Source organism: Microchirus variegatus (genome assembly GCF_963457635.1).
Source record: "Microchirus variegatus genome assembly, chromosome: 20".
Lineage (NCBI taxonomy): Eukaryota > Metazoa > Chordata > Actinopteri > Pleuronectiformes > Soleidae > Microchirus > Microchirus variegatus.
The window spans coordinates 5,054,855-5,079,125 of NC_139821.1; the positions used below are offsets into that span (position 1 = coordinate 5,054,855).

General features: G+C 44.9%; 1 protein-coding gene across 1 annotated transcript; it reads left to right on the forward strand.

Moving 5' to 3' along the window:
* Nucleotides 1–1,251: 1,251 nt before the first annotated feature.
* On the forward strand, nt 1,252–22,566 carry kdm7aa (lysine (K)-specific demethylase 7Aa). Its single transcript, XM_083907315.1, has 18 exons — nt 1,252–1,371; nt 10,269–10,354; nt 10,786–10,903; nt 11,075–11,235; nt 14,657–14,798; nt 15,042–15,228; nt 15,444–15,606; nt 18,110–18,197; nt 18,310–18,416; nt 19,074–19,165; nt 19,356–19,442; nt 19,523–19,864; nt 19,964–20,094; nt 20,577–20,707; nt 20,791–20,885; nt 21,199–21,362; nt 21,447–21,853; nt 22,449–22,566. Exons 1-18 carry the CDS (start codon nt 1,274–1,276, stop codon nt 22,535–22,537), a joined length of 2,688 nt encoding a protein of 895 aa, XP_083763441.1. The 5' UTR covers nt 1,252–1,273; the 3' UTR covers nt 22,538–22,566.
* The last annotated feature ends 1,705 nt before the right edge of the window (nt 22,567–24,271 follow it).

Here is a 24,271-nt window from a genome sequence, read left to right on the forward strand (position 1 = left end):
TCGTCTGCGTGCAGCAGCAGTGAGAGCGTCTGCGTGCATGCATGCAGCAGAGCCTGCCTCGTCTATGCAGAGCAGCACAGATGGGCGTGTGGGGGGATGGGACGGCTGTCAGCTCACAGATCAAGCTGTGGGTCGGTGGTCCCATTGCTATTCAGCACACAGGCACGTAGAGCATGTCACACACGCTCCGTAGAGGCATACCAAGGCTGGATCTGGTGCTGTTTTGGTTTTTTTTTGTTGTTGTTTGTTGTTGGTGTTGCCATGTTGTGAAAAAGTGACGTGTGTGTGTGTGTGTGAGCACAAACAAAGACAAACTCTGCTACTGGGCAGACGTGTGTGTTATTCTCTGCACTGGTTTTGTTGTGACACATCCATTGAATGACACATTCATGAACGCGGCCGAGCTCCAGTGACCTCCAACACATTCTGTAATTCAAACGCAGCAATATTGTGTCACATGTAAAAAAAACACCCTTTAAGGTACTACTCAACCATTTGGTCGACCACACTTCAAGAAGTCACTATATCTCATTGAAACAATGCACAATACTTTATGAATTACGCAAACCAGGTTTATTATGAACAGACGTCTCAACCGTTAGGTAGAGGCCTGTATCTGAAATACTGTAGGGTCTAATTAACAAAAAAAAAAAAGAAGTAAATATTGATTGTCGTTATTGTTATCATAAGTAAATAAAATAAAATAATAAAAAATGCAAATTAATAATTTTTCCTTTGCTTTTTTCTTGGTGCGTACCTTAAAGGGTTAAGCCATATACATATAATATGCATGTTTATTTATTGTTTTTGTTGAGATTTTGTAAAACCCTACAACAAAAAAATTGCATGAAAAAAAGGATAAAATAAAAATATTGTAGATATTAAAAAGAAAGTTTAACCACTTCTTTTCTTTCTGAAAACAAAAAAAATAAATAAACACGTGTTATGCTAATTAGGATATAATATATATGTTAAAAATCCTTTAAACTTTAAAGACAATAAAGGCCTTATTTCCTTCAAAGTCTTAATTTAAATGTCCTCTAAATACGTAAATAAACCATTATGTCACTGCTTTGTTAGGGAAAAAAGAAAAAAGTTTGCGTCTATTGTTGTGCACTGCCCACTCAACCAGATGGAACTGAATTTGATCGGTGACGTCAGAGGTGGGATTGCCTAGAACGGCGGCGGTGCTCGTGTGCCCTCGGGTATTTCCGGACGCTGGTTTAAATCCCCGCCCCGCTTCATTCCTGCGTTGTTTGGGGACAGTAGGAAGATGGCGGCGGCCCCGCTGTACTGTGTCTGCCGGCAGCCCTACGATGTGAGCCGGTTTATGATCGAGTGCGACATCTGTAAGGACTGGTTCCACGGCAGGTACGTGGGCTGCGGTGTCCTCCGCGGACGGAACGCGTCGAACGCGACGAACGGCGGTTGTTTATTGAGCAAAAGCGACGGTTCTGCTGCTCGGCTCCGGCTGGTTGCTAACTTAGCCTGTGCTAACGCTAGCGGTGGGCGACGGGGGTTTTAAACCGTCTATTGACACGACTTCACCAAAGAAAGTGGGGCTTTCGCTCCCTGAAATAGGCTTGTTTTCGTTCAATTGTTCCACAGACGAGTCTGAAACTAACTGCTTTGACTTAATGTATTCAAATGTGTTCATATGAGACGTTATTGACTCCCCGGTAAATAGTTTTTTGTCCACTAATAAGCGGATCTATCAGTGTTGCCGAGTTGTGTCAGTCAGCCTGTGTAATCAAAAGCCAAGCGGGGTCATCGTGACACACTGACGCTGCACGTTTACCCTCCGCGTTACAGTCAAAGTGGAGATAATATTAACTAGTATTGATTTTTATTTATTCATTTACTGTCAAATAACGGATTAACATTTATTCAAAGCTAGTGGAGCGAGTCCTCGTCTCACCACAGCGGGTTATTTAAGGTTATGGTAACCGCAAATAACCTTTTAGTTGAACTTTTACATTTATTTACCTTGACTAAATGTCTAAGGTCATTTCTAAACGGTTAGATACGCTATTTAAATTATGCTCCATTATGAGATTTTATTCTATTTTGATAGAAAATCAAACAATGTGTACAAAATATATATTGTTTTTATTATTGTATTATTTTCAATTTGTTATGGATCTACTTTGGTGTAAAAGCCAATGGTCGAGAACAAGGTGTTTGTTATGGTTGGGCTTTTGATTGACAGCTGGAGAAATTTAAACCCCCTTCCAAGCCGAGCAGGCACATGGCAAGGAGACTCCTAGTGGTAGTTTGGGAAAGTGCTCGGTTTATTCCTGGGCTGTGGATTAAGGGGTTTTTGTCTGACTTGTTGGCAGCATAACTCAGAAAGCAAAAGGCAGATTGGGATTACAGTTTGTGGGCGTGTATATTATGGCCCTATTGGGAAATAATGTGATTTCAGTGGCAATCTTAACACAGGAAACTGTTGTTAATTGTGTGCAATAATGGGAGTGTACTGACACTGTGGGAACATGTGGCTTTATCAATGATGTGGTTTGTGGTTTTTGGCTCTACAGATTCTTATCAGTGTCTATGGAAATGTTGTGTTGTGTTTGTAATTTACCTGTGATTGACGGATGAATTCCTGTCACATGTGCCGTAACTCAAAGCTCGTGTCTGTAAAGAACAGTTAGTGCATTGTCGTCTCGATCCTTTCCACCTCTTGTGCTTTCACGGTCGCTTAGGTAAAAGTACATACTGTACTTTTGCGGTGGGTTTTATCACCGGTTATTGTAACACCTGCTCAGATGCCCCCGTGAGAAAAGGCTGCTGGGGTAACGTGCCGTTCTCGAACTAAAAGAAAGAATGATAATTAGAGGTTTACACTATGGAGATTGAAGGGGTCTTCTTTGTGTCAAATTATATGGGAACGCGTCAGACTCGAGCAGCGAGTAAATCTCCGACTTTATCAACTTCCACTTTTTATAAGTGAATCCTAACGCTGTCACTCACTTAACCGGGACTCTTCTATGCTCTGAATCCTGCCTGTGTGTGCGCATCTCCAGTGTGACTGTTTATCCATACAATAATCTGGTTTATTTTATTGATTTTTTTTAGCTTGTGTCAAAATGACGGAAGCATTGCATAACCACACGAGTCCTGCTGCCAAAAAAAAATCACTGCCCAGAATTTGTTGTGCCGGAGAGCCAAAAAAGACTGGCTGGCTGTTAGTCATGTGCCAAGCAAGGAAAGGAACAAATGTTGGAGCTTCCCCCATTGATGACTAATAAGCAGATACACGCAGCGGAGCTCCAAAAACCAAAAACAGACACATTTCCAGCCTCTTTCCCACGAGGCTGGCCAGAAGGAAAAGGGGTATTCTCTTGCTGAAGATGGTGATTCGCTGACGGAGAGAAAAGAACAGGAGCTCGGCCTTCTGCTTCTTCTTGTTTTTGTTTTTTTGGTGTGTTGGTGGAGTTTCCGCGTAGGTTTCTCCGTCTCCATTTCTGGAGAGTGTCCTGCTTTCCGTCACTCGTATCTCTGCATCTCGGTGCACAATTGAGTCTGTTTTTTTGCCGGAATCGGAACTCTGCGTCAGGCTACTGAACAGTGAGGTTACGGGAAAACAGAAACGTGTCTTATCTTGATGAGGTAGTTTTTGTTGTTATTAAGACAAGTCAACCATTCAGTATGGCCTTGTATTGCGACACCGCAAAGGTGGTGTTGAAATCGATGGGCTAACTCCAAAACCAGAGCAGTGGTTAGTGATTTGACAAGATTGTAATACAGGCTTTTAGCCAGCAGTACTGGAAATAATAAGGAACTAGAAAAGCACTCGGAGAGCGCAGACCTCACCCCCCCACAAAATAACGATAAAAATAGTGATAGCGTCTACCGGTCACACCCAAAATTCACTTGTTCCTGGTTCCATTGCGGACATTTCCTGAAAATTTCATCCAAATCTGTCCACGACTTTTAATTAGACACCCTACTTTTGGGCACGATGCCCCTAAAGACGCCCTATTTTTTTAACCCCCCTTTTCCCCTGTAACTTCGCTGAATGTGATCAAAATTAGCCGCAGGGTTTTTTCTAAACTGGAAAAACGAGGGCCGCTGCGCTCCCGTGTATTCGGCAAGCGCTCCCTTGTCCAGGTGCCGATTGAAACCCAAGTCGCACTATCAAATACGTCATTATTACGGTTATATTGTTCCTGCCAATAAAGATGTTGTATTTAGGGGTGCACCAAAAATTTGGCAGCCGAAAGACTTTTATCACCGAAACGATGTTGCGATGACGCATGGAAAAAAAACATTTTTTGATGTGATCTATGTTGTAGAACCTGAAACACTTCCACACCCCGCTTTTCGAGTGCTTTGGTGTCGCAATTGTCCGTCCACTCGGGAGGCGTGTCCTCCATTTTCTCAGCAATACAGCATAGCATTCTTATTATTCTGATGAAATCAAAGTGGATCAAAGGCCTAGCTAAAGCTCAAAGCGCCCTCTGCTGTTGAGTTTGAAGTTAAAAAATGGACAGTCCCACGGTCAATAAACATGTTTTGCACTTCATACAGTGAATTTAACTGTATGCGGTTACTTATGCAGTCCTAGTTGTGAGCAGTTAAGTCAAAGAGAGATATTTGTTTTTACCTCAAAGGTCTAAACGTCACAGACCTCAACTTGACCTTGTGGTTTAAGATTGCAAATTTTTACGCCAAAGTCTTTAATTTGGCATTTTGAGCCTCACCTAATTACAAGACCTGCTTCTGTGAGTGGTTTGTTCCCAGTTTGTCCAAAAGGCCAGTTTATGTCAACATTGTGGTACGTGGAGTCTGCTGGAAATCCTCCATAAATCAAGCCGAAATGGTGGTGTTTACCCCAAGTTTAGGTTTCAGCCCCATTGTCTGATTTTTAAGGTATAGGTGGTGGTGGGGGTGATGATAAACAGACAGAGGAAATGATTGATGGGAGCTCCAGTCAGCCAAGTTCAATGCACAATCAGTCAATGTCGCGTAGAGTGAGCTCACTAAAGAGAGATGGATGCCCCCCCCCCACAGAATGCCTTTTTTGTGTTTGCGTTGAGTGGATGGATGGTTGATCTCCCCCCCCCCCCCCCAACTTCTTTTCTTTTGGTCCAAATGGAGACAATTCCGGTCATCTATTAAGATGTTTGATAAGTTAATTGGACAGAGTTGAGAGCGGCCGCACAGCTCCGTTAAAACCAATGTTTACACTCATTAGTATTGCTGTCTCTTGGGGGCAGGGAAACGGCATTACTTTTAGCTTGATCAATGTTGATTAGGGGTCAAGAGCCTTGTGTATTGATTGCCAGTCAGTGTGAATTATGACATCAAAGCAATACATTACTCCCTACAGTTAATTTAGTTTGAGAAATCTTCCATAAGTCACCTTCCATTTAACATTGGAGTAGATTGTACCCGCATCATATTCAATCCAGTGAAAGTCTGTCAGTTCTGTATTTGCGCTCCTGAGAAATGAGGTACTTGTCTGATTTATTCTCACAGCGACAGTAATCTGTCTTAAATAAATATCAGTCACTCTTTGTTAGTTTGTTGGCTGATGTATTTCAGCAGCAGGCAGTCGCAAGACCGACGACTTTGCAGATTTTACTGGGACACCGGGGGCTTTGAGACGAGCCACGTTGGAGACGCGTGCGAAAGCTAGGAGCCCAAAAGACGACCCAACCTGCACCAAAAACAATTTAGTTGTTAAAACTCCCCGGGGCTCCCCCCTCGACGCCCCATAAACAAGAAAGTAATCCTCTTTTGTTTGTTTTTCCAGGGGACTGCAGTGCACAAACGGCCTGCGGTCTCTTCCCAGCTGTAACCACTGCGTACACGTTGGGCTGCTATTATGCTAAGCTCGCAAAAAAAAACGATTTAACCAGTAAGTCCAAAGTGACAGATCCCTGACAGGTGGACAGGGATCTGTCACTTTGGACTTACTGGTTAAATCGTTTTTTGGCAGTGGCTCCGACTGCCGTCCAGGTTTGTCGATGCATTGTTTATGCAGGTTTTGGCTGAGCGCATTAGGACCGGACTGGAGGAGACCGGTGCACCCCTGGGTTAGATAAAGATAGATAAAGACAACCAGGTGTATTCAACTGCCCTCATCTCCTCATCTCCTCTCTGCTCTATCTCTGCCGCCCATCCGTTAAGAGATCTGCCAGCTCTCTAATGTAGGAGTGTCAGCGCCCTATGCGGAGGTCTTATTTAGAGCTTAAAATAATAGCAGAGCCCGCCTCCAGCCTTTTGTGTTTCTGCACTGATCACCGGGACAATGAACCCCTCATAGTGCGTGGACTAATGAATAAGCTCCCTCAGTCACACAGGAAGGAGGCCCTTGATGAGAGGAAGTGGAGGGAGAGGGGCTGTTAATAGTTGTGCCTCAGCCAAGTACACACATCTCCTCTTGTTCAGGAAGGGATGTTATGCTTGGTAATCTGCTACCGTGTCGTCACAGAACAACTCTCCGGTCTGGATGGGACAGGGGTTTTTGGCTTCTATCTTTTGTCATTGTCCTTCAACTTGAAAATCTTTATCTTGAGGATATGCGCTCTGCTCACCCCCCACCCCCCACCACTGTTTAGACAGTCTTTTCCGACTGGAAAATAAAGTTTTGTCCTTTTGATAAAACCTGCAGTTTTACGTCACGGACAGCACCCAGGAGTTGTCGATCCCCTACTGCCTTTATCAGTCAGTTCAAATGTGGTCTTTTGTTACTTCGGTGGTTGAAATCTTGCATTAGAATTCACCAAAGCTGTGCAAATATTCCCAACTGAGACGGCAACAGAGCTGCTGTGAGCTAAAATCATAGATTTTCTCTTAGGGCTTTATGTGAGTGGATTTTAAAATTAGTTTTTCTCCCAGAAACGGCTGTCTAATAGTGAGATATAGTGTCTTAAGCTATTGTAGACATAAGAAGGCATATATTTATTAGACAAGTCTTTTGGTAATCGGCTAAAATGTCTGACATCACATCAAAAACCTGAACTGGGACTGTAAGAAACGTTTGTTTTCATAATCAAGTCATCGGTCAATGTGTGTTTCCTTAACCTTGACTCGAATTATTATGTTTTAATGATTTCTTTGTTATGTCGAGCAAAGAAACCAGGGAAAAAAACACACTTAAGAAGCTGAAAAATCATATTAATTATCCTCAATAGTTGGCAATTAATTGAGACCGGTTAACAATCAATTAATCATTGTGTCTCCAGCCCTGAGCCAGCACTTTTAAAATATGCTTCATTGTCCTCCAGCATATGATGATAACACTCTTCTCTCTCTCTCTTATTAAGTGTGCCTTTGTTCCGTTTCGTGCTTTCCAGGCTGATGATATTCATGTGGGTTTTTGAGCAGTTTGCACAATCACCAGCTCTGCAGTGATGCAATACACCGTCAAGCCGGAGCAAGGCAGGAAATACTTCCTCTCAGCTGAGTTCCCTCCCTCCCTCCCCCCCCGTTTTGCATTCACTGCCTCAAGTCCACACAGTCTCTCTCGGGCCGTTTTTTTTTGCTCCCCCCACTACATAGCGATCGTTACAGGAGACGCATGCGCTGACTCAGGCCTGCGAATGTGGCACAGTGCCCTGATTATTTCCCCACTGCGGGCGTTACATAAAGGAAAGTGAGACGAGGACAGCGAGGGTCACCTGCGTCGAGCACACGTTGCCGTTGACCACCCCCGGCAGCAGTGACTCATGCGTTCCCTCCGCCAACAGCCACGCGCCTGATCCAAGATTCCTGATCCATGAGTGAGGCGTTATGCTACAGCCGAGCACTGCGGTGTTATTGTGGGCTCTCTGCTCACTCACGTGCAGCAGGAGTGCTTTTTTTCTTTTTCACTTCCTGACTTTTACATTGTTTTTCTGTGTCTGTGGACAAAATGTAGTGTATATAACGTGCACCTAATTATTCAGTTACACAAACCCCAAAGCCACTTTTGTAGAGAATGAGAAATGCACTCGTCTCCCGCCAGGAATGACGCTCTTTCCAACAAGAAGAATTTTTGCCGCGCAGCCAGATTGTGGTCAACTATGGAAAGAGAGCTTCTGTTTATATCCTGTTAGTGCACCACGGTGATGGGGAGTCGTGCATTCACACGCGCTCACCACTTCCTGATGAGTTAATGGCCCGCAGCTTAATTTCCTTTACAGTTTCCTGCAATTCCTTGCAGATCAAAGGTGATAGCAGCCCCGCAGCAGACTCTGTCCCTGTGGCAGGCTTTCACATGTAAGTGCAAGGGGTCATATCGGCCATTATAGCTAACCCAACAACTTGAGGCCATTGTCTTTAAAAGTTGACGTTTAAAAGCTTGCGAAACTGAAGTTAATGGTACAAGGGAACTAATTACACGGTCTGTTTAAAATATGGGAAGTCGGGGTCGTTTTGGGACAAGTCGATTGTAGATTGTGTATTAATTAGCCAGTTATTACCAATTACACCATTTTTGTTCTCAAGAAACATCAAAAAGTTTCTTGTATGCCCCTTTTTGGTGTATTTAATTGAAAATACTGTATGATTTCACTGCAGTATAGACTTAAAATGCAGATTGAGAGACAGTTCAGTGATTGGTAATTTAAGCTATGCTATGTATTATTTGTTGACATTAATCAGATGATGATTTGTTCTGATCACATGAGATTTTGATCAGTTTGGGTCGATCGTTGATCAGTTTGAGTCTCTTGTAGATCAATCTAACCAGGGAAAGGAACGTACATTGCATCTATTCTCGTCGCAGACAAAAAAAAAATCCAGATGTTAGCGGAAGTTAGTGGGTTCATGAGTGGAAAAGCAGATTTGGAGGATGTAAACATGGGACATATGATCTCGTATAATACAAAATGTGCGTTGGAACAATAACAGTCGTCTACGAAGCACTGCGGATACTTTGAGTGCTACCTCTCCACCATTGATCGTTTAAAAAATGACCCGCGTGCACGAGTTTGAGCCACACTAGCGTTCACTTTCCCTCCTCCCCGACTCTAAACATCCATTGGCGTCTCTTGAAAAGGCAACTCGGTTGCTGTTCAACCCATGCTGCTCTGGAATGGGGACTCTGGTATGCAAACGGAGGAATGCATGCGTGTGTTGGTGCCTGTGGTTTGGCTGTTGCAGGGCGGTCGGGGGTAGCCGAGCGAGCGATCGCAGCTCCGTGGGCCAAAAATGCAAGACTGCAACAGTCATCACTATTTTTACAAGCAGCTGATGATTTTTTAGCAAAGGTTTTTGACTTTATTTTAAATTTGCATTAGGGAAGAAAGGCAGAAACGTTACCTCTAACACTAACCCTGAAGCATTTCGAGTGTCTAAATAATAACTTTTTCCATTCTACGTATTTTAAACGGTTTGTTTTTCCAAGTGGAACCAGACACAAGATAATTCTGTGTAGCTTCTTTCATTGGCCTGACTCAATCGTATCAGTGTTATTAGATTTGACTTTGATGCAGCTGCTGGTTACGGTGGCTTCACGCCATTTTTATGCTTATTTACGCGTGTGGTTCTTCGTGCTCAATGGTCGACATTGTCGCAAATACTCGATGTTTCCTTTGAGAGAGGAAGTAACTTGTGTCCTTAAATGATCACTGTGTGTCAAACATCAGTGGAGAACATCTGCAGAGAAGATGAATGAAAGCAAAGGCTGCGTTTCAGACCCAAACTGCCCTTTTGCTGTTTATCGCTGTTTGTTTACTTTGATCCCGTTTCCCCGGACATCGCCGCATAACACAATTATGAGGGCTGACAAAGTTTGCCGTTAGCTTGGGTTTAATTTTTTACAGAAACAGGAAAACAAGGCCAGGCAGAAGGTTTTTAAAATAGGGTCCTACTCCCACAAATGTTTGATCCCATTCCTTATGTGTTCTTTCATGGTATTTTTTATTTAAATATCCCCGCAAACAGCTTTTTCATGCTTGAACATCCAAGATTGAGTTTGGGTCGTCCCAGGTCAAACATGGTCTTTTGTTTGTAGTAGTTTGAAGTAGCACCATGTGTGAGGGTTGAAAGAAGGGCTGCTACAAACATTTGTTTTCTATTGATTTGAAGTTACTGTCATTTTGTGTGTCAAATTTCGCCTGGTGTTTCCTAAACCAGCAAACGATTGTGTCTTGAAGTTGCACCTCTGGGCTCAACATACTGTGAAACCTGCATTACATTTAGAAGCTCTCATGTGCCGGAGTTTGAAATGTCCATCCCTTGTATGCAGATGACTGGCTATCTATTCTTTGGCACTGTGATTTCTTGGGTTTCGAACCTCCTCTAACTCTGTGTCTCTTGTCCGTCTCCAGCTGCGTGAAGGTTGAAGAGTGCCAAGCCGTGGACATTGATGTTTACCACTGTCCCAACTGCGATGTCGTACACGGACCCTCCCTGAGTGAGTAATGCTCTCTCATTAGTGGCGTGCTGTTTTTCCTCTCCGTGTCTCCGTCCTGGCTTTCATCAAACGCCGTTCCTCTGATTCTCTGCCTCACATTTACATGTCTGACCTCCTTGGCATTCAGCATCCCACTCTGTTGATCTGCATGTTGGACCGGTCCCAGGGGAAATGGCCTTTTCTCCTGCAGTGTTGGGTCTTGTCTGAGTTTGATTTTGTGGGGGAGGGGGAGCGGGTTAACCTCTGAGAGCCTCGAGGGCAGACATTAACGGGCTAATTGAATGGTGTTGTAAGCCCTCCACTTTGATTGGACAAGCCCCCTCCCGTCTCTTAGCATTGGGGTTCAAGTCGTGAATTGAGTGATTTGAAGAGGGCGATGACATTAGAGAGAAACAAGTCAGTCAAACTCTGCGTTTGTGTCTGCGTTTCAGTGAAAAAGCGCAACAACTGGCACAGGCACGACTACACGGAGCCGGACGACGGATCGAAGCCAGTTCAAGCTGGAACCTCGGTGTTTGTCAAGGAGCTGCAGAACAGGACCTTCGCCAAGTACGTATACGTTTGACACAGGATCTGTCGACTGCTTAAGATATGATTGATGTATGATAGGAAAAGTGCTGCACATGCAGTAGATTGCTACCCAAGAGCTACGCTCAAAAGGTCTTGTTGATGAAATGCCAATAGATCAAGTGCGCTGATGTTCTCATGGTCTTGTTCCAGTGGCGAGGAGATTCTGATGCGCATGAAGGGCGAGGTGGTGACGCCCAGGTACCTAGAGAGACATGGCTTCAGCTACCCCATCGCGGTCACCGAGATGGAAGGTCTGGGACTCAAACTACCTCCTCCTACTTTCTCCGTCAAAGATGTGGAGCAGTATGTCGGTAAGAAAACCATCTATCCATCCATCCATCCATCATCTACCGCTTTATCCTCCACCAGAGGGTCGCAGGGGTCGCTGTGCCCATCTCAGCTGACATTGGGTGATAGGCGCACACACAGGGAGAACATGCAAACTCCTTGCAGAAAGGCCCTTGTTCCGAAGTTGTTCCAAATGGGGCTCGAACCCAGGAACCCGGGTCTTCTTGCTGCAAAGACAAGAGTGCTAACCACTACACCAACCGTGGGCCCCTGGAAGAAAACCAAACGAAACAAAAAAACACACCCATGCCCATAAACCAGTTGGATTAAATTCACGATAGCCACATTAGCGTTTATCCTCTGGGAAGGATGTGGTCAGTGTGATTAGGATGTACGGCAGCCTCTGTCAGCTTAAAAGCTAATGAAACCACCTAACACCGGCCCGGCTAAGTGGCCATCGCCGAGCAGGCGCCATCTGTGTGTCAATATGAACAGGTTTCCAGGTTCATGGGGTTTTAACCCACTTATCAGGCATCAGACGACGGCCGAATGAGTTCTAAATGAGTGACGGCTAAGCTTTCACTGGCCTCTCCGTGACCACGGCGCTTCCTTACCCAGACAGCTTGCCACTTCCCTGCTCCTGTTACAAGCCCATTACCCAAGCCCACTGGTGTTTTCATCATTAAGTTCAGATTACAGGCTGCTTCTCTCACTTCGTCTCCCTCTCCCATGCCCTATTGAGCATTAAGCCAAGGCACAGGTGTTGTGACCCGGGACTGGGAGTCGGGTTACGTTTCTTACAGTCGGAAGACAATGGGACGACGGGAATAAACGCCCGCATCCTCTTGTGACTCATGAGGGTCTCATGCAGTCGCTGTGTGGTCCAAACGATTATGAAAGCTATTGATATGATACAGAATTCACACGTCGACACCTATAGGGGTAATTGTAAGGGCTCGCCAACCATACATTTATGTTTTTTTGGCTGCCGTACAAAATGTTAACCAAATTATTAGGTTAAGAAACATTTTAGTTAATGTTTATTTCAGCAGCTACATCTGACAAATACGAAATAAAAACCTCACATTTTAATCTTATAAGCACTTATAAGTATTTGTTTTCATGATCTCATAGTCTTGTCATGTGTGGAACTGTGTTAATGGCTAAGAGCAAAAGTTGAATGAAAAATACTACATTTGACATTTTGTTTACAGACAGGTTTATCGACCAAAGTGCTGAGTGTCACGCGTTAAGATTAGATTATATCCTCCCTTTAATCTCCAATATAAACAAATATTTCATTTTACAACCCTAATATTTACTGTTAAAGACATCAACCTAATTCCTTTGATATTATGGAAATGCGTGTCAATATTTTCAAATACTTTCTAACAAGCGAGCAACACGAGCACATAAAATAAAAAAAGTACACAAATTGCAATTAAAATATGGATTTAATGGTTCAAAAATATTGTATTTTATTTGTTTGAAAGTACACTTTGTTTGCAATGATATTAATGATATTTTGCGATTGCGTTCTCTCACTTGTTCTTTGCGCCGTTGTTTTTTTGTTTGTGTTTCTGTCTGTGGGCGGGGCTTAGGAAGCTGCCTGCTGATTGGCTACTGGATTTTTGGACCTGGAGTCGTCCATGGTCAGAATCTCGAGCAAAAAAAACGTGATGCAAATAACAAATAAGGGAAAAACTCCAAAAAGTGCATTTTACATACAATATTTTTGAACCATTAAATCCATATTTATGTACTTTGCTAATAATAATAAAATAAAGTCCTGTACAGTCTGTATAATATTTCTCTTCTCGTATGCGAGTGCGTTTCCTCCGTTCAGTCAATTATCTCTGACCGCTCTGCTCTGTAAATTAATTAACCAGGTAAAAATGAACTCGGCCGTCGTGATTAATGCGGCGAGAGAAAGAGTTTTCGGCCTCCGGCGTGTTGACAAAGACGTATTTGCGGCAATTACCGTAATTACTGACCTTTTTAACATTCCACGGTGATGCAATACATCACGGTGATTACGGCGGACTGCAGTGCCTCCGCTTCATCAGGCGCTGTAGGTTTTCTTTAAAAAAAAAGGTCTCTCTCTCATTGTTGTGTGTGTGTGAAGCTGCAGTTTGAACTCGGTGTGTTTTTTTTTCCCTCCACCTCTCACTGTGTGACTGACTGCCTTAAAGTCCAGCTGTTCTCTGTCATCAGACGCTGGCCAGCTGGGCTTCAGAGGTGTGTGTGTGTGAGCGTGTGTGTGTGGGAGCGTGTGTGTGTGTGTGTGTGTGTGTGTGTGTGTGTGGGCGAAGGGGGAGAGAGAGAGGAGGGGGGAAAAGGCAAAGGGCTAATAAAAAAGGTGTGTGGGAGGGGTGTTGAGAAAATACAACAACCAGCTGTCTCGCTGCACACACACACACACACTGCGCCCCAGTCCCACTTCCGGCCCCATGTGTCACCCGAGTGTGATTTGTAGCGTCACGAGTGTTACGAGTCTCTGCTTTGTTGGTTTTTTTTCTTCTATTTTTTCTTTTTTGCGTTGTGCATTTGTAAACACGCCCGCCACATCCAGGCTTCGCACCTTCTCTCTCACTCTCGTCTATATTTCCCTAAACGCTGGCGTTTCATCAGACACAGCAGCCCCTCTCACCTCCACCCACCGCACCTCCTCTGGGACGCGTAGTCGGGACAGATTGTCTCTCTTTAGCACAGCCCCACCTCCTCCTCCTCCTCCTCCTCCTCCTCCTCCTCCTCGCTCTGCCATATTGGTGCCAGTTTACCTCAGGGCTTGATCTCTAATAGCACATGGCGATGCCAGCAAGCCGCTGACCTCAATGACCCCCCACACACACTCACTCACTCAGCAGTCAATAAAAAATTGCAAAATGCTTTTCCAATAAAAGCCGCTGCATATAAGAAATGCACTGTTTTCAGTCATAAAATGGACATTTTATGTCGTCAGTCATTAAAGAGGCACATTAATGTGAAATACTGGCTTCAATGATGTTCAATAAAATCCACAACGCAGCTCGTAGAACTTCAACACCAGCGTTATCAGCAGGGTTAGTCAAACACACCCCAAAATACTCTGGTTGCGTCTCTATATCTGCGAAATGGCTGCACGTCGGGTCCGCTTCAGTTGTAGAAACAGGGCAGGAAGTAGCAGAATAAAACATCCGGTGTTGACGCCACTTCACGACATCGCAGAAAGAACCTGGTCGGTCGGTAGAAGTACTGCTCCGTACGTTGTGTTTACAAAATATACAGTGTATTTCCATGCGAGAAAAACCTAGTTTCTGACATTTGAAATGTAACCAAAATAAGTCCAGTGTTGATATACAATAACACATCACACCACTAATGTTGGTGTATGGGTTTGTGAAGGGACGTGAAAAGACTGAAAAGTGCTAATCTCCGTGTGTGTGTGTGTCTGTGTGTGTGTAGGTGGTGACAAAGTGGTGGACGTGATCGATGTGGCGCGGCAGGCGGACAGCAAGATGAAACTCAGCGAGTTCATCAAGTATTTCACCAGGTCCCATCGACCAAAGGTTCTCAACCTCATCAGCCTGGAGTTCTCCGACTCCAAGTAAGATCATGCTGCATTTCATTCATTCAGCAATCGAAGTTGGTGAACAAATTACCTGTTTTTGACAGAATGTGACATGAATATTACACTTAAATCTCTTTAAATGATTGTGAAAAGGACACTTAAATTTAGGAACTTGACCCCTTTTTTTAGAGGAGTTTTAAAATACGAGCACACAGCTGGGAGTCATAACTCTAACCTGACCCTGTGAACCCTCTGAACCCTCTCTCCAAACACCTGCAGGATGTCAAAGTTGGTGGAGGTTCCCGACGTTGCTCAGAAAATGTCCTGGGTGGAGAACTACTGGCCGGACGACTCCTTTTTCCCCAAGCCCTTTGTCCAGAAGTACTGCCTTATGGGGGTCAAGGACAGCTACACAGACTTCCACATAGACTTTGGAGGAACCTCCGTCTGGTACCACGTTCTCTGGGTGAGTGGGGTTTTGTCAGCGTCGATGCCGTTAACGCTTTAACGTGCCCAGCACTAACTATAACCTGACTTTCTATTCAAATGTACTGTGAATTTATGCGTTTTCTTTCAGTTGGACATGTTGTGTTGCAGTTATCCATCTCTTACTGCAGTAGTATTTGCTTCTCCCTCAAAGTAAAGTCATGTTGACACGCTCCTCTTCCGTCTGCTCTGCAGGGCGAGAAGATTTTCTACCTGATCAAGCCCACTCTTGCCAACCTTGCACTATACGAGGCCTGGAGCTCCTCGCCCAATCAGAGCGAAGTGTTCTTCGGAGACAAAGTGGACACGTGTTACAAGTGTGTCGTACCCCAGGGAACCACCCTGCTCATCCCTACAGGTGTGTTTTGACTAATTTTGACTAATTTTGACTAATTTTGACTCTTTCAGGGACCTGTAGTTGTGGTCTGGTTTCAGTTTTACACAAACAGAGTTGTTGTTTGACTGTTCAGTCTCCTCAGCCGAGGAGCTGAATGAAAAAGTCTTATTAGAATGCAAATTTACTGCTTATTGTGTAAATTGCCGGTTGGAAGCGGTTGCGTTAATCTGGGCAGGTTGTAGGTATCGTCACACTGTTGCCATGGCTGCGCAAGGATTTTTGCATAAATACATTTAAACCTCATTTCTGGAGCGTTTGCATTCTGAGCAATTAGCACCGAGCAGATTGAATTATTCCACATTCAGTGTTTTAATCTGAGGTAAAATCACATCTGTTATCACCAGGGGCTTCATCCAGTCAATGAATAAATCGTGCTTCTGTTACACCTAACGTTCACACTACACCTGCATTTTTTAATTAAGGAAAACTGAACTTTTCCTCTACGATCTTTTCCTTTGTCATTCACAAACAAGCAAGAGCGGAGGGGGATATGATATTTAAAAAATAACGTTTTAGAGCTCCTAAAATGCTGAAAGTCGAAAAGACGCAGAAGATTTGCAGGTTCTGTTGAACTTGTTCTTTTGAGAAGTTTGGAAACTCCAGTTCAGGACATTTGCTTCCTGACTGGTTCTTTTTTGCCACAACTCTAAAAATAGAGCTGCAACTAACCATTATTTTTCAACTGAGTAATCGTTTGATCCATAAAATGTCAGAAAACATCGATCAGTGTTTGTCAAACCCGGAAATTTTAATTCTTGTTTTGTCCACAGACCAAAATGGGTAACTCTTAATGTTTTCTTTGTTATCTGGAGCAAAGAAATTAAGAAAAAATTCACATTCAAGAAGCTGAAACGATCAGAAATCTTGTTTTGGTCATGAAAACAAGCTTCAAACTGATTAATCGGTTTGTGACACAAAAAGGAGTGGTTACATCCATGCCGATACAGTGTATCGCAGTACTTTTCTAGCTTGGATCAGGCTGTCAAACGAGGTCTTAAAGCACCCTTTTAGAGTCTTGTGTAATAGTTTGTGGCGTTAATAAGTTTCACAAACTCTCACATGCAGCCACTTGTGTCTCTAATTTCCTATCGGTTCTAGCCGTTTGTCTCCGCTCTCTATTTGTTTGGATTTTTTTTTGCATTTATTCAAAAGCTAAACAATCACCGTCTTCCCATGACTCCTGCCAGGAAAATACAGCCTTCTTGAAAAGGTGCCCTATCATTGCCAGGGGAAAATGACAGAGAGGAGGATTTCTCTCTGAGTAACAACAACAACCCAAACATGTCTTAATGATGATGATTACAGCGGAGAAATGAGGAGAAACTCGTGCTTATGTGACGTGACGACACGACCGTGTCACATGATGATCGTGCAGGTGTTGCAGCTTAAGCTTAAAGTCGAGACAAAGGTGAAACTGTGAGAAGGAAGTTGTGGCTGAAAAGAACCCAAACAGGAACCCAAATTGTCGTTAAGATGTGTCGTTCACACGGACAAACCTTCAGTTTGATCCCTCGAAGACCGAATGCACCATCGACACTTTCCAGTCCAGTCGGTGCCGCGTTCTTGTTTGGGTCCAGAGAACCAACAAAGACGACGATAACCATGGACACGAGCTAGCAGCAGTCAAAGAGTACAAGGAAATAACAAACATGGGCAAACTAGGACTGACGCGAACCCTCGTTTGAGTATGAACAGAACCGTGGGGGTTTGTGGGAATGCGGAGAGGTTCTCCACGGACACAGAAGTATGACTTGGCCCTTGAAACGCAGCCAACACGGGTGTCCAGAGCAGAATATGAAGAAGAACATGACACTGATTAATTCACTGAAGTGACGCTAATGTCGTCTGAAGTCATGCGATCATTTATCCATCAGTGTCTCAATGGACTTTTTAAGCCGACAGAGTCGCTTGGCGCTCTCTTCTAACCCTAACCCTTTCAGACAGACAAAGCTCAGTCCTCCTTGTCAACCGCTGGACGTCCTCGATCGGTCTTGCAGAGAACTGTCGTCTTCTCTCAGCAGGTCTGAAGCCACGTTGTGAAAGAGAGTTTTTTTGGCAGAGAGGTGGGGAATTAAGTCGGGGTCAGAGAGCACAGTAGGTCGGTCAACTCTGGGCATTATCAGGCCTGTCCATCAGCCTTACGCCGACTCCTCCCCTCCCCCCAAACTCTCATTCCTCTTACTCGGTGTTGTCTTAAGAACACAGGGTTTATCTCTGAAAAGAAAGGACAAGTTATTTTAATAGATAAACTTATCTCTTTTCACGTCAGACGCTGGAAAGATATTTTTAAACATAAACACCGGGGACAGTTTTGAATACTCACAATAACTCAAGACAATGTAATCTGATAAAGTTTTGATAAAAGTTTTGTGACGTTCTCTCTTAAATCTGGTGTCACATGCTGCAAACGAGTCTGTGGAGAAGCCGTTTTAGCTTGATATTAAAGCTTTGCTGCCCCCTGCAGGCTGGATCCATGGCGTCCTCACCTCTCAGGATTGTATGGCCTTTGGAGGGAACTTCCTTCACAACCTCAACATTGGCATGCAGCTCAGGTGAGTGCAGATTTAAAGTCAGGATTCTCTCCTCTTTAAAGTCGACGCTCTCTCGTGTATTTGTCGCTCTTTTAAGCTAAGTTATTATTTTTTTCTGTTTGTTTCCCCGCAGGTGTTATGAAATGGAGCGTCGTCTGAAAACCCCAGACCTCTTTAAGTTTCCATACTTTGAGGCCATATGTTGGTATGTGGCCAAGAACCTCCTGGAAATGCTAAAAGGTAAGACAGAGACGGAAAAAAAATATATTGTTGTTCGATTGTTGTACCGATGTAAACGCACGTTAACGCATGACGCGTTTCCTTGACAACAATGGAAAAAGACGCGTGAAATGTCACGTTTACGTGCTGCAGCACCGGAGTCCAGGCATCGTTTACCAGTTAGCTCCTTTAGCTGTGTTAGCTCCTTCAGTGCCGTTAGCGCGCCTACAGTCGAACTGGAGCGTTCTGCTTAATAAACGAAAAGAGCAGCACTACAAATAACTAGCATACGTGTGTAATTGCGTATGTGTGCCTCTGTTTTTAAAGTTTAGCGTTACTTTAGAGACTGATATTAACAATCCAGAGTCACGTAAAAACATGACACCCCGCACGTCTATTTACGTCACGTTAACGTGCCCAGCCAAGGGGGTGATTGAATCACTTTTAGAGAAGTTTAAAGTAAGAATTAGTTGCTTTTAATGGTGAAACCACAGATTTCTCCCATGTTCAACCATGTACTGTGGTCTTCAGAAGCTTAAAAGGATGTCATTGCTGCTAATTTCTGTCGTAAACTTGTGCTTCTAAACACAAAACTGGAAGGTGGTGGCTTAAATTGCGTCCAGATTCTCTATTTTCATACATTTTCTATTGTCTAACTTAATAATAATGTTTTCTCAGAGCTCCGCGAGGACAACTGTCCACCACCGACCTACCTAGTGGAAGGAGTCAAGGCTTTAATCAGTGCACTGAAGACCTGGCTGAAGAGAGAGGTGAGTCTGGGCCGCACGGTTCTCACGCTTCATTTCCAGGTGGTTTTGGTCGTATTTCACAGCAGCCGAGTCCCAGCAGGAGACATCACCACTGCTTTGTCCTTATCTTCTGGACAACAGACTCCTCTCTGTTTCACTTTGACCTCCTCCTCCTCCTCCTCCGCCTTGTCTGAATTCTGTCTTTTTCCAGGTGACCGCACCCAACAGTGAGGTACCAGACAATATCAGGCCCAACCATCTCATTAAAGAGCTGACCAAGGAAATCCGCCACCTCGAGGTAAGAAAGGGAACAGTAATGGCCCCCCCCCCCGCCCCCCTTCGTGGACTTTGTTTTTCACTTTGACATCTCGTCCACAGGAGGAACCAGGAAGTGTGGGCAAGCCAGTGAAATCTCAGGGAAGCGGGTGCGCGCTCATGTCTGGACCCAACGTCTGCCCGGCCACCCGCTCCACGCTGGAGAGGCTGTGTCAGGCGCGGCGGGCGAGGAGAGCCGCCAGGCGGCTGAAGGAGCAGAAGGAGCAGAAGGAGCAGCAGGAGCAGAAGCAGGAGCCGAAGAAGGAGGAGCAGCAGCAGCAGGAGGAGGAGCAGCAGCAGCAGCAGCAGCAGGAGCACGCATCCAAAGTCCCCTCCAACCTGGACATCTTAGAGCGGCACACCAGGGAGGTGCTGAAGAGGCTGGAGGTGGGACCACTGGAGGAGGTGAGGACTGAGGATCACTCAAACTGCATCGTACTGCATGTTTATAATTGCAGTGCAGAAATGTAATCAACCGACTGACTCTGGTGTTCACTCACTCAGGATCCAGCGTTCTGTGCGAATGTTCACGGGAAGTTGAACAAAGCGTCGACTGCGTCGGCAGCAGCTGCTGCAGAGTCGACTCTAGAGGACAACCACCTACGGCTCATGCTGGTCAACGGCAGGATCATCAGGTAAATCATTAAAGGAGACATATTATGCAAAATCATCTTTTTAATCATGTTTTACTTATATTTGGGACTCTGGGGGTCCTTTGAGTAGGCAAAGTGTGAAAAAAAGATGACATGCGCGCTCATTGCTACATTACTATGAAGTCCACGCAGTGTTCTATTGCAGTGCAGCACAGAGTTCTACACAAACTTCCAGCCTCAGAGGATTTACCTGTGTCCAGTGGATACATTTTATATATGACGGCAATGTGCCGGCTAGAGTCGGCAAATGATGGCTTTTCCTAACGCTAACTGCTGTTAGCTGCTGTAGCTCCAGTGACGCTGACGTAGTTTCCTGTGTCTCGTTGTCTGTTTTCAATAGATATTCAGTTTGTCTTTTCTTTGTTACATGGAGCAAAGAAAGTCCTTCCTCTTAAAGCATTCACGGTTAATAAGCTGAAAAAAACAACAACAAATATTAACAATAACTTGACGCTTTGCTACAGAGATATGAGGCGGCCCGGCAGCAGCCCGGTGAAGACGGAGGGCGAGCGCTCATCTGTCGGTCAAAGTCCACCGAAGAGCCGCGTGGACGTGAAGTCGGAGCGAACGCAGGACGGTCGAGAGCAGCACCTCAGTAAGTCAATGCTCAGACTCCGGCAGATATTGTTGTGTATACTTGTCAACAATGTCAGCTGATTGTGTGGTTTTTTTCTCCAGGGGGCCTGGAGAGGGTGAAGACTGAACTCAGGGAAGACGTCTCGGGACACTCCAGTGCGTCTGACGTGGAGTCGGACAGTGACTCTCCCACAGAGGTGCGACATTTTCAATTGATACAATACGAATTATGTCAATGATGTTCCCATGTAGCGGGAAAATAGATGATAAAGTGGACATCAGCGTGATTGACGGCGACGACGAGCGAGTAAAGTTATGTCTGAGAGCAATTACTTGTCCAGCAGCAGATCCAAAAGTCAACACCATGGGCGAAGACGCTCTTACAAGTTGTCCTCCCGTCTTAAGCTGTGTCAACACATTTGAATTTGAGTAAACCTTCCAAGAAAGTCCTCGAAAAGTCTTTGAGCTTACTTTTAAAATCAATGCATCATTTTGTCTTTGCCATTGCAGAGTAAACCATTGTTGTCATCGTCATCGTCGTCCTCTTCGTCTGACGAGGACGAGGAGAGTTCGCAGGACGAGGACGAGGAGGAGGAGGAGGAGGAGGGAGGCTCAGGGCTCGACACAGAGCTGGACCAGTCCGGTCAGAAACTCAGGCACAAACCACTCAAACGGTGAGAAAACCCAGGAAGTGATGTTGTTAAAACCTGTCAAATCTCTCACATGAGACGCGGAGAGTAATCTTCTTCTCCCCGCAGAGACCGTCCTACCTCACCCAGCACAGAAGAGGCCATTCAGGGGATGCTGTCCATGGCTGGACTGCTGTGTTCCACCGAGCCGGAGAAGGTCACCTTGTCCCAGGAGTCCTGGTGGTCCGGCTCGAGCCAGTGCTCGCGGACGGAGCAGAGGGAGGCATCGGCGCAGCAGCAGCAGCAGCAGCAGCACCAGCGCCTCCAGCAGGGAGCCAAGAGCCCGATGGACAGTCAGGGCAACAGCAGCAGCGAGGCCTGGGACAATCAGGGGCCGCCCAGCCCCCTCAGTGGAAGCCGCACCGCCAGCCCAGAGACGGACTACCAGTACTGTGACCCCTCTATGTCTCCACCGCTGCACCCCTCCAAGAGACACGCCCCCAACCCCCCACCTATTAGCAATCAGGCCACGAAAGGTTTGACAACATTTTCTTCGATGTGGGTTTTGTTTTACAGTAGCGCTGAAACTAGTGCATAGTGCACTAGTGACATGTTTACGGTGTCGATGTTAACGTATGCTAACGCACATTAACGCACGTTGTGTCATGTTTACGCGACTCCAGATTGTTAAAATGAGTCTCAAAGTAACGCTAAACTTACGTAGCACACAGGTACGCTGGTTATTTGTATCGCTGCTCTTTCCGTTAAATAAACAGACCGCTCCGGTTCGACTGCGCTAAAGAGCTAAAGGAGCTAAAGGAGCTAACTGGTAAACGGCGCCTGGACTCCGCTGCCAAGGCACTTAAACATGACGCCACGCATGCGTCTTTTTCCCATCAGTCGTCATGGAATAATGTGCGTTCACGTTGACGACAAAAGATTGTATGAAGGTTCCAAAATTTGGAAAACTTCAACTTGTGTAATTTTGAAAAAAACGGAAATTCCTAATTTTGAAAAAAAAAACAACCTTTTCCTGTTTTTTCTCCTTTTGCGCTTTGCCGACTTGTTCCCGCTTGGTCCGTGGCGGGTCACAAATGTTATTTATTAATAATTTTCTTGTTCTTTTACCAGGCAAGCGGCCCAAAAAAGGAATGGCTACAGCCAAGCAGAGACTGGGAAAGATCCTGAAACTCAACAGACACAATCGCGTCTTTGTGTAACACTCCAAAAATTAAAAATTGTGTGCGGGGGGGAGGGGGGGGATAAAAGGAAAAAAAATAAAGAGAAGAAGAAGAAGAAGAGGAGGAAACTGGGGACGTATTCTTGAGGAAAAACAGAAAAGGAAACATTTGTGTATTTGTGACCGGACACTTTGGTGCTGTAGAGAAACTCGAAAAATGGGAAAGGAAACTCCTCGACGCTTCGCCGCGCATGCTTCAGGAGACAGGGTCATTTGGATTTGAAATAAGCGAGTGCACGACTTCACTACAAGCACACTAAGAACAAACACGAGGAGGAGGAGGAGCATGCGGCGACGTCCGTCCAGGACCGTTGACTCCTGAGGGCATTGATTTGGACAAATTCTCCGGACGCGATGGCGAAATATCAACCTGCTTCCAATGCCAAGATCATCAACGTCACGCTTGCTAACGTCACGACAACAACGACGATGATGACGATGATGATGAGGTGAAACGGAGCTTCATCTCTTGCAGGGTTTTTTTTTCTCTTTTTTATTTTGTCGTTGCTTTTGCCCCCGGGGGAAAAATAAAAACCAACGAGGTGCCAAGGAGGAGGACGAGGAGGAGGCCGCAGTGAACTGAAAATTTCAAAATGGTGCTTATTGTTTATACTTCCCCCCGCCGCCGCCGCTCATATTTCCCTGTCCCACTCCCTCCCTCCAGGCTCCGCCCCCTTTTATCTCAATCACACCAGCAATGACTTTTACGAGGAGGAAGGTAAAAGAGCGAGAGGCGGCGCGTCGGCGCGTTCTTCCCCCTCTCTCCTGACTCTTCGTCAAAAACACGTTCTCGCAGATCTGCACTGTTGTCTCATGAGAAGGAGTCCGATGAAGGGGAAGTCGCTCCACAGCGCCGCCTCCTGGTGAATTTGTTTGAATAGGAATTTTCGAGTCGGTCAAAAAAAAGAAAGAAAAAGTGATAATGACTCGTCTGCTTAATTTATTTCCTGTTTTATGTGATGTTTCTTTTCTTTTTTTTTATACATGTGTGTGTTTTTTTAAGGAATTCTGAATGATGTATTTATTAATTGAAAAAGAGATGATTTTATTTTATTTTGACCTTGGGTTAATCTGAGGCTTTTTATTCTTTTTTTCCCCTCTTTTATCTTTATCACATACGTTGTTTTTTTTTTGTAAATGTGGATTTTTGGAGAGTTCATGTGATCATCAGTTGAGTAGCAGTTTACAGATTTTTGTTTCCTTTCCCCGGTTTTTAGTCAGGTCCCGTGTTGGTTCTCGTCGTCTTCTCCCTGTAGCCAGAGGGGTTTTGGGGGCGATGTGCGAATATAGACTAGTTTAGCTTCCATCCCTTCTTCACCTGAGCTCTTTCAGCGAGTGCCACTTAACCATTTAGCAAAAAAAAAACAACAACAACAAAGTATTCTGAGCCACTGTGGTCGATCCAAAGTCGTCGTACTCGGAAGAAGTGAAACCTTTGAGGAACTGAGTGAGGTTTTCTTTGTTTTGTTGATGTTAGCAGTGCTGTGTGACAGGTGTGTGTGTGTGCGTGTGTGTGTGTGCAGTTCTTCACTCTCAGGGAATGATGATGCCATGGACATAAGTTTTCTTCGATTAACCACCAGCCACATCATGGATGTAGACCGGACGTTCTCCAACACCCTCGGCAGACTTGAAAAGCTTCACCTCCTCGTTTGGAGTCGCTGAGGTTTGCTTGTTTTTTTTTTTGTCTTCGTTTGCTTCAAAACAAACAAAA